We start from the raw sequence: 16,066 nt of genomic DNA, 5'->3' as shown, positions 1-16,066 counted from the left end.
AATATAAATATAATTAAAAATCTTAAAGTGGTTGACGCTTGTGTAGCACACGCCAACTAGTAAAATACGCTCATACTCTTTGGGTTGTGCCTGCAACATCTCCTTATTATCAAACATTCATCTTTAGTGATGATATTGAGATCATTGTGTCATCTTCTTTTTAGTAGTCAAATGTGTGTGCACGATGGAACAACGATTGTGTTCTAGTGATCTTTTTTTCAATTTATTTTCTCTCCTCATCTAGGATCTCACACCATCCTTTTCAAAAATTAAATGTGTCCAATCAATTTTAGTCATCATTCTTTTGATTGTTATTTGTTTATCTTTTAAGGTTGATTTTTTTTTTATCAATTTTATCCATCAACATTTTATTTCATTTATTTTTTCCAATTTGGTCTCAGTTTTTTGTTGCTATTTGTTTTTAATCCTTTATTTATTTATTTTAATTCTATCTCTTATCATTTTATTTCATTAATTTTTTTATATAATTTGGTACTCATTATTTTAATTGTTATTTATTTTGTTTTATAATTTTGGATGGTTAGGAATTTTGCTTCCTGATTTTTTCATGTTTGCCTTCTATAGGGTATCTCAGTCTGATAACATAGGTCACGAGTTTTGAAGATTAACCTGATTTAACTTTGATATTTTTTTATTTTTTTTAAATTGATTTTTTTTTCAATTTTATCCGTTGATATTAGGTTATAGGTCTTGAGCTTTATGATTGCTTTTTGCTTCTTTTTTTTTTTGTTATTTTTATCTAATATCCTAGGTTGCAAGTTAGTTGAGCTAACTCAATTTTTTCGATATTTTTTTAAATTATTTTTTTGTTTCACTTTTTATAATTTAATTTGCCTGAGAGGACCTCCATTATTTTATTCAATTTCTTACGTGCACGTTTACTTTGGTGCTAATTAAGCTTTGAATTTCTTTCAAATTTTGTTGTGAGGTTATCATGTTCCTATTTAACTTTATCATATAAGATTGTTAAGATCTTTTAAGAAAATATAAATAATATTATTTATATTATTGACAAGTATTTTTTTTCAATTTATCATTATTTTTTATAATTATATTATTGAATTAATTAAGTTTATTAAACTCTTTCACTTAGTTATTCATATGCAGATTTTTAGTTTTTTTAATAAAAAAAACTCTATAATCACTCGAGCATTTTTTATTCTAGAAAAAATGTAATCCGAACTGCGGTCTATCGATCGGTCTAGTTTGGTATTGTAGGTAGCTTTTGTGGTTGTGGTTTGAAAAAAGTTATTTTGAAAAAATAACTTTTGAGTTGGTTTGATATTAAGAGTCCGTTTGGCTAAGCGGCAGTGTTTGTGTTTCTTGAACACGCACTGATATATGTGTTTGGTTATCACATGTTAACAAAATCTAAAACGCGGGTCCCACCATTTTGTTGAGGCAGGACCGTGATTTTGAAAAAGCAATATTTTACTGCTTCTTGCAAGTTCAACCACAGGTTGAACTTTTTAGAGATAACAAAGATGGGAAATTTACCAGCTTATCCTCTTCTCTTTTGTTGCTCTTCTCGTCCATTCTTTGCATTCATTTCTCTTCACTGCGCACAACAACCCTACAGGAAACCATTACTGCTAACAACAATTAAAGTGATGGCTGCATCTTTTTCTACAGGAAACCATTAAATTATGGGGAAAAAACAAGGGGGCATGAAAGAGTTGAAAATGCAGGGCATTGCTGTTGTAAAGCCATTAATTGTCTGTATAAAAACTAAGTTTGGTCAATATTTGTAGTGGAACTCTTTTTCAATGGGCTTGAACATGTATCCCTTGTCATTTTATTGGTTGTAAGATTACTTTTTATGTAATTATTTATTAATATTATAAATGAAGTCCTTTTAGGTAATTATACCATAACATCAAATTGAATTATAATTTTAAACCAAACACATTAAACTACTTTTTGTTCAACCTCAATTTCAACCACAGTTTTAACCAAACATATATTTTTTCAAACCAACCACAACTAAAAGCACTTTTTATAAAACTGGGGTGTGTTTGAGAAAGTGGTGGCTTTTGTGTTTGTGGTTGGTAAAAGTTGTTTTTAAAAAATCAATTTTTCTTGTGGTGTGTATATAAAAAGATGTGTTTGGTTAAAACTGTGGTTAAAAGTATTGTTGTCTAATAAGCAATTGATATGTGTTTGGTTAAGTTGTTTTTTAAAGTACTTTTGTTAATAAAATTACCAAGAATGACATGTGTTAATTTTCAAGTTGTTAGTAGCATTTGTGAGCTTTTTTTTTCATACATAAAAGAAATAACAATGTTACATTATTGTTGTTCTTCAATTATCTCATTAAACTATCTGCTACTCCATCACGAACATAATTCATTCGAGAAGACCGCTGGTTGCCTTGGCTTTGCGAACATGGCAAAAAATAGTAAGGTCTTAGTGATCTGGCGCAGTGATGGGTTTTACTGACGACAAACATGGAGTAATAGCTTAGTGATCTTCTTGTGGCTTTTATAGATCTAGGGGGTATGGTGACAAAAATCTTTTGCGTTCTGGGTATTTGGATCTGGAGGAGTGATTGGGGATCTTTGAGTCTCTGGTGAAGAAAAACAAAGTGAATCAAAATCTTTGGAGCAATGGTTACAGTGTTGTGTTTGTAAGGGGAGGATAATGTTGTCTAATTTTTTCAATGGTCTTAAGCACCACAAATTTGTCAAATTTTGATTGTTTGTTTACTGTCTTCAGACCAGCTTTTCACGTGAAAAGCTGGCTAAAACTACTTCTAATTAACTGCGGCCATACCTCAAAAATTCACGTGGGGTCCACAGATTAATATCAGCTTCTTGTTGTTACCAAACAATAAAAAATTGTGTTTGGACTAACCACAGAAGCCACCACAGAGCCAAACACCTTCTTTTTTTAAACCATAACCATAACAACCACCACAATATATGTTTGGTTAAAACTGTAGTTGAAATTGAGGTTGAACAAAAAGTAGTTTAATGTGTTTGGTTAAAAAAATGCTTTTCAAATTGAGGTTATATATATATATATAATATAATATTGATGGTTTTTAATTTAAATATTGTAGATTTAACTACTGCTATTACATCATGAAATAAATAATACTTATATAAAATATTTTTTATTGTTCCATTAAACGATCTACAATTTCATCACGTACGAAATCCATCCGACAAGGACTACAGTTTTCTTGGTTTATTAAGCGCGCAACAACATCGGGTAAAATATCATCAGGATCAAAATTGGGATTGCGATCAAATTCTGCAAATTCTACGTCATCAAACGATCTCCTTCTAATTTTTCGAATAAAACACAATTAAAAATAAAAATAAAAATTGATTTTTTTTAACTGGGTCAGACCCAATTCAATGCATTTAGCTTTAGATCGGACGCGGTCCGGCCGGAACAGTGGAAAGTGACTCCACTATTCACGTGAACAGTGGAGTTTCACTCTCTATTGTCCGCAGGTTTGCAGAAAGCAGTTGAGAGTTGCTTTCCACAAACCTGCGATTTAAAAAAAAGCAAATAGGTCTTATATGAACAATAAAATGTGGTTGAGCATTACCAAACATTCAACATGTACGGTTTGTTTTAAAAGCAAAACCTACCATGTAAACAAACGGTTTAAGCTGTTTCCGTTGTTAGAAGCAAGGTTGTCAAACTCGCGAGTTAACTCGTAAAATCATACGATTTTACGAGTTAACACAAATATAACGTGCTAAATCGGGTAAAAAACTTAAAAATCAGCAAACTCGGTTAAAATCGGTCAAGCTCAGCAAACTCAGTAAACTCGATCGAGTTTACCGAGTTTGACAAAATTAACAAAATTTACTGACTCTTCTCAGTCCTCTCCTCTCTATCTTGTTTGTCTCACGATCTCCAGTGTACAAAACACCCATGTTCATGGGCACCCACCCACCACCAGTGAAGTGCAGCAATCACCAGAGAAGAATATATTTGGGATGGGTTGTGCAGCAATCACCAGAGAAGAATAGATTTGGGATGGGTTAAGGGGCTGGGTTGCTAGGAGGAGCTTTTGGTGGGTATTTTTTTTTATTGATGCTGGATCTTATGATGTGGGTTTTGATGATGTCGATGGATTTGATTTTTCCTCCGTGATAACTGAGATTGTCGAGAAAAACTTGAACTAGACGTAGAATAGGAATACACAGTTCACGAAGAAGGAAGCTAAAGAAATGCTTATCTCAGGGCTAACAGGAAAATCCTGAACACCGTCTTCAATAGCTGCTGATTCGAGAACAAGAACCATGGCATTCGATGCAGCCTAGTCCCGCCTTTGTCCTAGCAGCTGAGCCAATAGCAACGCATTCAATAGCATCAACAACCTAGGTAATGGTTGGTGGGGGGAATGGTGGTCTTGACTTTTCTAGATCTTTTATTTTTTCTCTTTGAATAGGTGTGGACCACACCGTGTGGTTGTTGGAACACATAGGATGGTTGGTGTGGAAATAATCAAGCATGTATTGTATCTTATTTTTTAAAGTAAATGTCCATATCAAAACAAAATTTTCCCATAAGAATCATAATTTTTTTCATTAATTAGTAGAAAAAATTATGTGGAGAATAGACATAGGATACAACTTCTGGTTTTCATGATTTTAATTATTCAAGATTCTTTGTAAATATCTAATGGTTTTGGCAAATAATTAAATATATAAATGAATCCTCTAAGCTCTAACAGATCCTATAATAATTAAAAAATTACATGGTTTCATGATTTTATTGGTTCTTGAATTGCTTCGATACTAATAAATTGTTTGTTTTAAATTTGTTAATTATTAGTTAATGAAAAGTTGCTTAAATTATGTATGAATTTATATTTGAATAATGTATTTTAAGGTATTTGAATGATGCATGCATTTTTATTTGAACCGTGTATTTTAAGGTGCTTAAATTTTATATAAAAAAAATTTCCTTGCAATTTTACAATTTTTACATCTATTTTTACAATTTAAGTTTATTTTATATTTTTTATGCTATGTTAAAAATGCGTTTTTGATATAAATGCGTTTTTGATATCCACTTAGAAGATGCTGTTTGGTAATGTGGTTGCGGGTGAGGTTCACCCGTAACCACATATTTGAGTGTTTGGTAACAGAGAAAAAAGTGATTTTCATTGATGGGACCCACCAATTTTAACTGTTGCACCACAGGTTTGAAGAAGCAGCATTTCGTTGTGATTTCCTCTTAACAGTGGAGCATGGCTCCACTGTTGCTCTGTTCACGTGAACAGTTGTTGTTTTTTTTTTTTTGAAAAACCAGTGCAGTTAATTTATTTCACTCGCACTGTTCACGTGAACATGAACTTCTAATTTTTTTTTGTTTTTTTAAAAAATTAGTTTAAGGTGAATTAAATTTACTCGTACTGTAATCTCAATTTTATTCCTGATAATATGTTACCTAATTTTATTGCACGCTCAAAAAATCATGAAAACTGTAGTTCTTGTCGAATAAATTTTGGACGTAATGAAATTGTAAATTTTTTTTAAAAAATTGAGTTTTACTTGAAAAACTAGTATTTAATATTATTTAATAACACTATATAAATTAGAAGGTTATCGCATGATGACGTAACATTTGTGAAATTTGATCGCAATTCCAATTATGTTCTTGCCAGGTCCGACCCAGTTAAAAAAAAATCAGTTTTTATTTTTATTTTAATTGTGTTTTATTCATTAAATTAGAAGGATATCGCTTGATGACGTAACAAAAATTCAGTTTTTGTTGTTGCGTGCTTAAGAAACCATGAAAAATATAGTCATTGTTGGATAGATTTCGTATGTGATAACATTGCATGTAGTTTAATGGAATAATAAATAAATTTTGATATCAATATTATTTATTTCATGATGTAATAATAGTAGTTAAATCTACAATATTTAAATTAAAAATATTTTTAATTATTTTATAACCTCAATTTGAAAAGTATTTTTTTAACCAAACACATTAAACTATTTTTTCTTCAACCTCAATTTCAATCATAGTTTTAACCAAATATCTATTTTTTTTAAACCAACCTCAACTAAAAATATTTTTTATAAAATAATTTTTTTTAAACCACAACCACAACAGCAACTGCAATACCAAACACATGAAATTACGAGCTAGCTTAGAAAAATAATAATAATAAAAAAATTAGGAAGGATTGATGTCTCCCGCACACCTAAGCAACAACAGATAGCTGCTATCTCCCCCCCCCCCCCCCCCCCCCCCCCCCCCCCCACCAAAAAAAATCTGATCGAATATGTCTCTCTAAATAATCAGATAATCAAACCTCTTTCTTTCCAGATTATTAATCTCTGTAATTAGATGGCTTCTCTACACTACAAAGCTTTAGACTCCATCTCTGTATCAGACATCGAAGCTCTTGGGATTTCCTCATCAATCGCACTCAAACTTTACGAAGATATCTCTGAAATCATCAACACTCATGGTCCTTCCTCTCCTCAAACATGGACTCTTCTCTCCAAACGCCTACTTCATCCTCTTCTTCCTTTCTCCTTCCATCAGATGATGTATTATGGCTGCTTCAAGGACTTTGGCCCCGACCCGCCCGCCTGGTCACCCGACCCGTAAGGCTTTTCATACATGATGTTAAGTTTGAGATCTGTCTGGCATGATTTTTTTATTTTAGTATAAAACATGTCAGGGCAAAACATGAATTTAGTTTAGAAATGTATTTGATAAAAATGACTTGAAAACAACTCTCTTTAAAGAAGAAATGCGGTACAAGTTACAATGCATCAGTTAAAAGTTAAAGACATTCAACTTTTGATTAAATCAAGATTTTGATTTCAATTCAAAAGTTTTTATCCAACCAAACATATTTATAACTATTATTTGAATCAAAAGTAAAAATCATTTTGCAGAAGTCATACCAAAGCTAACCTTAAATTATAATACTAAGAGGTAGTTCTTGAAATTGTGCAAGGAGAGAGAGAACAACTGAAATATCACTTGCGCTTGTCTTGAAGACAGACACTCTAGCCCTTTTATCCTATTTTTATTTTGTTATGCATGCCCGTTTGTTTGAATGTTGTTACATGGACAGGGAGGCTGCAATGCTGACGAATGTGGGACAGTTGTTAGAGAGGCGTGGAAAAGAGTTTTTGGGTTCTGCATATAAGGATCCCATATCAAGTTTCTCGAACTTTCAAGAATTTTCAGTATCCAATCCTGAGGTAGAATTTGTGCATGAATTTGTCGGTGCATCTTTATGCCCCCCCTTTTATTTTGTCAAAATTGAAGCGTGAGTCAATTTTTGGCGTGGTTTCCTATGTCTTTGCTGGTCAGGTGTATTGGAAAACTATACTCGATGAAATGAGTATATCATTTTCAGTTCCTCCCCAATGTATTTTAAGCGAGAATACATCTAGAGAAAGTTCCTTGGCAAACCCAGGTGGTCAATGGCTTCCTGGAGCATATGTAAATCCTGCAAAAACTTGTTTGACTTTGAATTGTAAGAGAAATTTGGATGATGTTGTTATAAGATGGCGTGATGAAGGAAATGATGATATGCCTGTAAGCAGTTTGACACTCGAGGAATTGCGTTCAGAGGTTTGGTATGCTGGTTTTCACATACAAGTTTTGTTTATTACAAGTTGTTTTATCTGTTGGCTAAAAATTTTCATTGCCATAATTTGGATGCGTTAACTCTATGGTGGAAAATGGAAATGGCCTCTCTTTAAAAAAGATGTCGCAATACTGTAATTCTATCACACCTTGCAATGACATGCTTTGAAGTAGGTTTTGGAATAACTTTGTCAATCTTCTAATATGGTTTCAACCTCATACCATTGTTTTGCTTGTCCTATAATTAGACCTCATATAAAGTTTTGTATTTATTGCTCTAGATATAGTTAAAATGACGAAAAAGATTCTTGTGGTGCGTTATGTTTAGTTGGGTTTAAGACTTAGTAGAGGTGAGTTGTATTAGGAGAATCATAATCTTTTATCATATACAATCAGTGTAATATTTTATTGGAAATAATTTACTGCAGCTTGGTTCTTTCTGATGTGCTAAGATATCATGAAGTTAAGAGATAATCACATGAGGCTTATCTCGACTTCTGCTAAATTCTTTGATTTTGGTTATTCTTCTCATATATTTTTCCCTCCAACTTTCTCCATGTCTGACGCAAATTTCTCCTTGCACTACAACTTGCAGGTTAGTTGCATATGCACTCAATGCTCTGGGTTTGGACAGAGGATCTGCAATTGCAATTGATATGCCAATGAATGTGGAGTCTGTGATTATCTACCTTGCTATTGTTCTGGCAGGACATGTAGTTGTATCCATTGCTGATAGCTTTGCTCCACTTGAAATATCAACAAGGCTTAAAATTTCAGAAGCGAAAGCCATATTTACTCAGGTAATAACTTATTTCCTTCCATAGGAATAAAATCATTCACATTCTTCATTAATATATTTGTGCTTGAATTTTCTCAAGCTGTGGAGTAACCCAGTGGATTTTTAAGTCTGTGTTTCCTTGTCTGATACATTTCACTTAAATGAATTCTCTGCAAACCCTACTTCATCTTTGTATGATTACTTGAGTCGGCGATAGATTTTGCTCCTAGGGTATCTTTAAGCACTGTTGTTCACTTTATCTCATTTAACAAAAAAAAGAAAAATTTCTGCAATTATTTTTTTTGTAAGCATGATATCTTCCAATTGTAATTTAAATTTACAACTGAAAGCTGCTTTGGTTTAGATTAGTCCTTTTCCACCTCTTTGTAAGAAGTTTAGCCTTATAGGATATATTTGATGAAGTTCCTTGAGATATACTTAATGCACTCTGGTTTGCAGCAAATGTCAGGACACTCTGTGTGGAAGCTTACCCTAAATGACTCTGATTAGCCATTGTATTAGATGTCAAAAGGGACAATAAATCAATTACATAGGATACCATGAAGATCTTTAACACACAAAGGCTCCTCACTCTATGGAATTACTTTCAGGTTTCACATATCTATTATTAAATAAAAATTCATATGACGTTGGTCACTGAGGTGCTAAACTTGTGAGAATCTATTAATCTCTAGTCATGCAATATTATGCTATCCTTATTGGTTCTCAATATAAATGAACTCAATAAGGGCTATTCCTAAGTCAGTACTGATCATACATGTTTGTATCATGGCTGAGGGTTCATGTTTGTGATGATCTTTCAGTGGGATTTTGTTCAATGCTAACGTCTCTTCCCTGGGTTATTTATTGTTCAATCTATCAAAAAGTGTTTGAGCTCACCCTCGTTTATCTTCACTTGATACTGTGTTATGGTACTAAGTAAGTTTATGGTAAGTTTGTGCTTTGGAGATTTGGAAGCTGAAAATGAAAGGCTTCATCTCAATAGTGGTGTAAGTATCAGAACTCTTAGCTTAATAAACATCTCTGAGGTGATCTGCTCTGACTTATTCATTTTTATTTTCTACCGATAATGTTATGATTGTTATCCATTCCTCATGTAAGCGTATGGTCCTTGACTTTCTTCTCATTCTTCAAAACCCTTTTCCACAGGATCTTATAATTCGTGGTGATAAAAGTATTCCATTGTACAGGTGAAATTCTCTTTACTCTTTATTCATATAGTAAAAAATTCAGGTTCATGCATTTCTTTGTGAATGTTTGACTTGCCATATAACTTCAATTCTACAGTCGAGTTGTGCATGCTCAAGCACCTATGGCAATTGTCCTTCCTACCAAAGGCTGTAGCTTCAGCATGAACTTGCGTGACGGTGACATTTCCTGGCATGATTTCCTTGAAAAAGCAACAGATTTAAGGTATGCTTTCTTGTGTTTTTTCTTTCTCTTTTTCTATATTTTCAACTTTAAATTGGAATTAACTGCTTGTTTTAAGCTTCACATTGATTAAATGCATGATGTACCCCGTGTTATGGCTGCTCTTGCTCATAATTTGGATAGGGCATGATATTTGATCCACATAAGCAACCAAAATGTGATATTTTGGGACTTGTGACAGAAAGGCAATGAATGCATGGATGCATTGCTGTCCAACCAAGAATTAAGAAGTTCTGTGAAATATTTTCTTGAGTTTTCTTGTTTTGCTGAATCCCGTGGTGATAGTTCTCATCTTGTTTGATATAAAATTACTCCTGGCGTGATGGAGAAGTAATTCATTGTATGTCAAGATCATTATTTTTAACTTGGCATTATTCCGGTTGGTTTTATATGCTTGCCAATTGCTACTTGCTTCGAATAGTTTCACTTCTCCTGGGTGTTGAAGGAGCTTTTTGGAAATTGGATTAGTTATGCAAACTGTAGGCTGTTTCGTTGATTATAACTTTAAGAATGTCTTTTTGAGATATTAAATCATATGCTGTTGGGAACAAATGAAAAAAAATTATCTCGTTTTTCTCTCTTTTCTTGTTGGAACAACTTAATTTTGACATTAGCATATCTACTGCTTTCTGTTTCACATTTGACAATTCTTTAGTAAACTATCAAATAGGAATTTATCAAAGAGCTTCCTGATAAGTAATTTCTTTAGTTTGAACTTGTGATTGATGAAGTTATACTATTGATGCTACACATGCTCATCTTTAACATTAAAACTGCAGAGGAGATGAATTTGCAGCCGTTGAACAACCAGTTGAAGCATTTACAAATATCCTTTTCTCATCTGGAACTACAGGTAACTTGCTGGTATTCTAGGCTCATTTAGCTTTCTGGCTCTTTATTTTATTGTTTACATTCAAAACGGTATTTCTTTGAGCAAGTTGAAGGTTTTTTTCCGTGTCTTTAGTTAAATTAATAATGAAATAAATTGCAAATCTTTTTAAAAACTGTTTTTAAATCACTAAAAGTCGTAATATGTCATCTAATTGCAAAAGACAAGGTATTTTATATTTTTGGAGTAATCAAATAAGATTAATGCTGTAAATTTGAAGTTATGGTGGACTTCAACCATGATTTCTCTGGAAATGAGGAAGGACAGGTGGTTACTTGAAGCTGCTTCTTTTTTTTTAATGTTTAGTTTTCTTAGTTAATTTCAAGAAGCCTATTATTGTGTTCACAATTTCTTCATTATCACTTAAAGGAGCTTCAATATTTTAATGGAGTTCTGGTTTTTCATGTCAGAAGAAAATGTAAATGTTCAGGTTCTGATTTGTATGCAAGTATTTGCACACCAACTTCATGGATCATTTGGGTCAAATGACATCCTTTTAACATCTATCATGAAGGGGATATCGACCTACAATAGCTTTGTGATATTATGTTCTGTGGTTTTACCATGTTCTACATAATGACTCCAATTTAGCACAGTTGTTAGCACTCACCATAGCAGCCTGAAGAACTTAAAATTGTGGTTCATGATTCCAAGTAAAGAAAATAACACAAATTCATTGTAATCTAACAGCAGAAACCAAATCATAAGCTGGTGCCATTCTGACTTGACAAGATCTTTGGTAACTTGTTTCCATCAAAGTTTTTGAAGTTCTGGATATGATTTAATTGTTACAGTTTACCAATAACCTTTGATTCTGTAAATCAATAGGAGATACATCAGAACTAAACCTAGTCCTGCACAATTCAGATAAACTGTTAATTCTATTCTAGAGGTTTCAAAACTGATTAAAACTGAGTAAAGGTTTCAAATTCTTAGTGACAAGTGTGAATGGGACCATTTGCTCATGTAGGGGAGCCAAAAGCAATTCCGTGGACCCATTTGACTCCTTTCAAAGCTGCTGCTGATGCATGGTGCCACATGGATATCCGCAAGGGTGATATTGTTGCTTGGCCAACTAACCTTGGGTGGATGATGGGTCCTTGGCTAGTATATGCTTCATTATTAAATGGGGCATCCATTGCTTTATATAATGGATCCCCTCTTGGTTCTGGCTTTGCCAAATTTGTACAGGTAAGAATTCCTTTCCCATTTGTCTATTTAATATTTCTCAGTGCCAGTTTTCTCTGTTGCCATCTGACTTCTTAGTTTATCTTCCTGTTCCAAAATCTAGTGTTATTTTATGCGTTCACTTGTCCAGATCATCATAACTTCTAGACTATTTGTAGTCTTATTTTTTTTTTTAAAATTGAATTTTTGTCATCTCTGCAATTGCTGTTCAATTTAATTCCTTTAATAACTTTAAGCCATAGATAATTCCGGAATCTTCTTACCAAAAACTTCTAGTGAGTCTCTCTCCATCAATTGTAAGCTATTGTCATCCTGTGTCTATTATAAACTTTCTGACCTGTGGTTGAACTTCACTTTTTCCTTGTGAATTCACTTTTGTTCATATATTAACTGAACTTCCATTTCCCATTATTTGAAGAGAGAGAAAGAGAGACAATAACAACAACCAAGCCTCAGTCTAAAACAGTTTATTAAAAATTTCACCTGCATGTATGGTATGCTATAATGTAATGTAATGAAGAACATAATTGGTCCACTCCTTTCTCTGGTTACTCAAATTCAATGTTTTTGTGATGAAAAGTATTCATTGATATAATCAGTTAGAAAAAGAAATTAAAGTTGATCATTTCTTGAACTTACTGCCTTTAAATATTTTGAAGGATTACATTTATAATGTGATTACACTCTAAAGAGGGGTGGCATGATCAATTTTTTTTCTTTATTTTTTCTTTTTCAAGAAATTGTTCGAGAAATGTAATTATACTCTTTAATTGTTCTTAATCATGGTTTAATAATTGTTTTAATTTTTTTTTTTAAATTGCAACTGTCATTACTACCTGCATGTAATCACCTTTACAACTTATAATTTGATGCGCATAATTCCAATCATCATTATATTCCATGAGATGTTAAAAGAGTAACCAAACAGTGTAATCAAAATTCTAATTTAATCACATTAAATCTCTACCTTGATTACGTTCTACCATAAGATGTTGATGTAATTCAAGTTACTCTTACACCCTCTGGTTTCTTCTTCTGGAACCTGTTATTAAATTTAGGAAGTAAATGTGAATTTAAATTTAGTTGACACAGAAAACAGAATGGTGCTCCACTGAACTTCTCTCTTTTGTTAAACTCAGAAACAATACATAATGCAACAGTGGAAAGCTTGGATGGGAAGACATTAGTGTGAAAAGCAATTATGCATGTTTGCTACTTTCATGTGTTGATTACATTAGTCAATTGTTAAATGGTTTGACAAAGACATGATTTCTTTTCAAGAGAATTTTATTTTCTGACAGAATTTTCCTGAGAATATTTTGAAAGACATAGGATTTGAAAAGTAATATTGCTTAAGATATGCTGTTTAATATATGCTTTAAGAATTTAAGATTTTTGAAGTTCATACAAGTTCTCCTACAATTTGTCCAGGATGCTAGTGTAACGATGCTTGGTGTGATCCCAAGTATAGTCCGGATATGGAAAAGTGCAAACTCCACATCAGGCTATGATTGGTCTGCCATTCGGTAAGTGTAAGTTCTGGACTTTTACTTTAGTTCTGTTTGTTCTCACTTTGTAAAGTGTGGTAGATATGCAAGGGTTTATTTGTGTTTTTCTTTTTGATTGAAGATTGTGTATTGTGGATTTTTTCCCCTGTTACTGATTCAAGATATATTCATCATGGTCTTGTCAAATATGGTAGTTGCTTTGCCTCCACTGGTGAAGCATCAAGTGTAGATGAATACCTATGGTTGATGGGACGAGCTCAGTACAAACCTATTATTGAATATTGCGGTGGCACAGAGATTGGTGGCGGATTTGTTTCCGGGTCCTTGTTGCAGCCTCAATCACTGGCTGCTTTTAGCACGCCAGCAATGGGATGCAGTTTGTTTATTCTTGGTGACGATGGTCATCCTATAGTGAGCATTATTGCACCTTACATTAATTTGAGAAAATATTAGTCCTTATCAATTATAACAAGAGCAGTATATGAAGTTTGGTTTAGTGCTCAAATATTGAAATCTGTGCACATAAAAATACCATCCATGAGTGGTTATGCGTTTCTGTTCGGAACATTATCTAGTTGTACCCTAATGAAGAGCAATGATTGTTTTCCTACTAAATATATGCAGTTAGTAGTTCGGAATCCTTCCTAACCAGGGCACTTCTAAATTTGTGTCTTGTCATGTTTAAGAAGGTTTGGAAAGACTTTGTTAAGGAAAATCTCTTTTTCTTTCTTATTTTAAAAAAATAAATAAATTTGACAAGCTTGTTATTTGGCTTCATCTCTGTTTTGACAAAAAGGTTCTACTGAACTTATAAATTTACTAATTGGAATTTTCCAATATTCCAATGAACAATTTGACAACTCATTGTTCCCGTTTCTTCAAGCACAGCCACAAAATGTACCAGGGATGGGTGAACTGGCACTTGGTCCTCTCATGTTTGGAGCTTCAAGCACACTGCTGAATGCTGACCATTACAATGTGTACTTTAAAGGAATGCCCCTTTGGAATGGAAAAGTAAGTGCTCCTCTGTATCTCCCTACTAATTTGGTGTTGCAGCCACTTGAGTAGTGGACTTTTGATTTCATTCATGCAGATTCTTCGAAGGCATGGGGATGTTTTTGAGCGTACTTCTAGAGGTTATTATCATGCACATGGCCGCGCAGATGATACAATGAATCTTGGGGGTATCAAGGTGTGCTATTAATCTTTTGATTAATAAAATCTTTGTTAAGCAATTGTGTGTGTTGCAGACACATAAAACAAGCTAATCTCTCACCCCATTATAGGAAGATGAGAACATTGTTACCTTCCCTTACAAAAGCCCAGTAAAGCCAGACAAGCTAATCTCTCATCTCCTACGCATCATATTAACCTGTCCCCTAACTTTCTTCTGGTTCCAAGCCATCTGTTGCAACCAAATTGCTCTTTTTAAAAATCATTCCTTAAATAGTTGAACTTCAATTCTTTCATCTGTTTTTCATGGCCAGTGATTCTGTTCTGAAGAATTAAAAGTATACTGACTGAGTTTTATCTCCCCAGTCAGATACAAGCCTTGAGAAACAGTGTTGCAAGTTTGAGCATAGCAAACATATTTCCAAACAAGACAATCATATTTGAATTGCTTAATGAACAAATTCATTTCAGAGCGGCAGGGTTTAAAATTGTTAAGATGAACCTAATAATGCTGAAAAATGGGGACCCTTTTGGTCATCCAAGTACTACAGCTTCTGCTGTTTTAATTTTATTTTCCTCAAGACATGGTTTTCTGTCGAGCACAACAAGGGTTATGTATGAAACTGCAATTGAAGCTGAAATGTTTTCAAGACATGGTCCTTACATTCTTTTGTTTTGTTTTTGGATTTTTTTTCTTAAATAAAAATGATTATGTTTCTGCAGGTTAGCTCTGTTGAGATTGAACGAGTCTGTAATGCTGTTGATAGCAATGTCCTGGAGACAGCTGCCGTTGGGGTGCCTCCACCTCAAGGCGGGCCTGAGCAATTGGTAATTGCTGTTGTATTCAAGGATTCAGATGAGTCTACTGTTGACTTGGATAAGTTGAGGATTTCTTACAATTCAGCAGTGCAAAAGAAACTAAATCCTCTGTTCAGGGTAATTAATAATAATTTCTGCCCGGCACATCTCTATTAACTTTCAAAATCAAGCACATGGAATTGACTTGTATTCATTATTCTGAAATGTGCAGATTTCTCATGTTGTGCCCTTTTCTTCTCTTCCAAGGACTGCTACAAACAAGGTCATGAGAAGGGTTTTGCGGCAGCAACTTTCTCAGCAGGACCAAAACTCTAAACTGTAAGAGATTCCTGTTAAGAAGGAAAATGATGTGAAAAGTTATCAAAGAAGTGCAATGCTCTATCCATAGATTGTTCTATATTGAATTGACAATTGCTTTGTTGTGCGAGGAAAAAATGATGTGCACAATCAAACCACGATAAAACTGTAAACATATTAGGCTTGAGATAAATGCTGAATTATGAGTCTAATATATATTAAAATGATTGGTACCGAATTGGTGGGCTATTTTGTCTCCATTGTTTCCCATATCATCTTCTCTATCTGATTGGGCTTTCAATGGGTTTGATTGAGATGAAATTCTTCTCTTTCTGATTGGGCCTTTAATGGGTT

The 16,066-nt window shown here is 33.4% G+C and overlaps 1 protein-coding gene across 2 annotated transcripts; it reads left to right on the top strand.

Annotated features, from left to right (window-relative positions):
- Positions 1–6,207: 6,207 nt before the first annotated feature.
- LOC18105725 (probable acyl-activating enzyme 17, peroxisomal) lies at positions 6,208–15,950 on the top strand. Of its 2 annotated transcripts, XM_024586612.2 has the most exons (14): positions 6,208–6,608; positions 7,088–7,217; positions 7,330–7,598; positions 8,204–8,408; positions 9,557–9,597; positions 9,695–9,820; positions 10,618–10,691; positions 11,698–11,918; positions 13,347–13,441; positions 13,618–13,834; positions 14,312–14,437; positions 14,517–14,615; positions 15,320–15,532; positions 15,627–15,950. In XM_024586612.2, the coding sequence occupies exons 1-14, from the start codon at positions 6,346–6,348 to the stop codon at positions 15,735–15,737; spliced, it is 2,190 nt and encodes a 729-aa protein (XP_024442380.2). In that variant the 5' UTR covers positions 6,208–6,345; the 3' UTR covers positions 15,738–15,950. The 2 variants fall into 2 exon arrangements, 1 of the variants encoding a protein (XP_024442380.2); XR_002978155.2 differs by lacking the exon at positions 15,627–15,950 and having other exon boundaries at positions 14,492–14,615; positions 15,320–15,469.
- Positions 15,951–16,066: the final 116 nt, after the last annotated feature.

The sequence above is a fragment of the Populus trichocarpa genome, chromosome 15 (assembly GCF_000002775.5).
Source record: "Populus trichocarpa isolate Nisqually-1 chromosome 15, P.trichocarpa_v4.1, whole genome shotgun sequence".
Classification (NCBI taxonomy): Eukaryota; Viridiplantae; Streptophyta; class Magnoliopsida; order Malpighiales; family Salicaceae; genus Populus; species Populus trichocarpa.
Note: the sequence above shows the minus strand (reverse complement) of the source record. Positions and strands in the feature narration are given on the sequence as shown.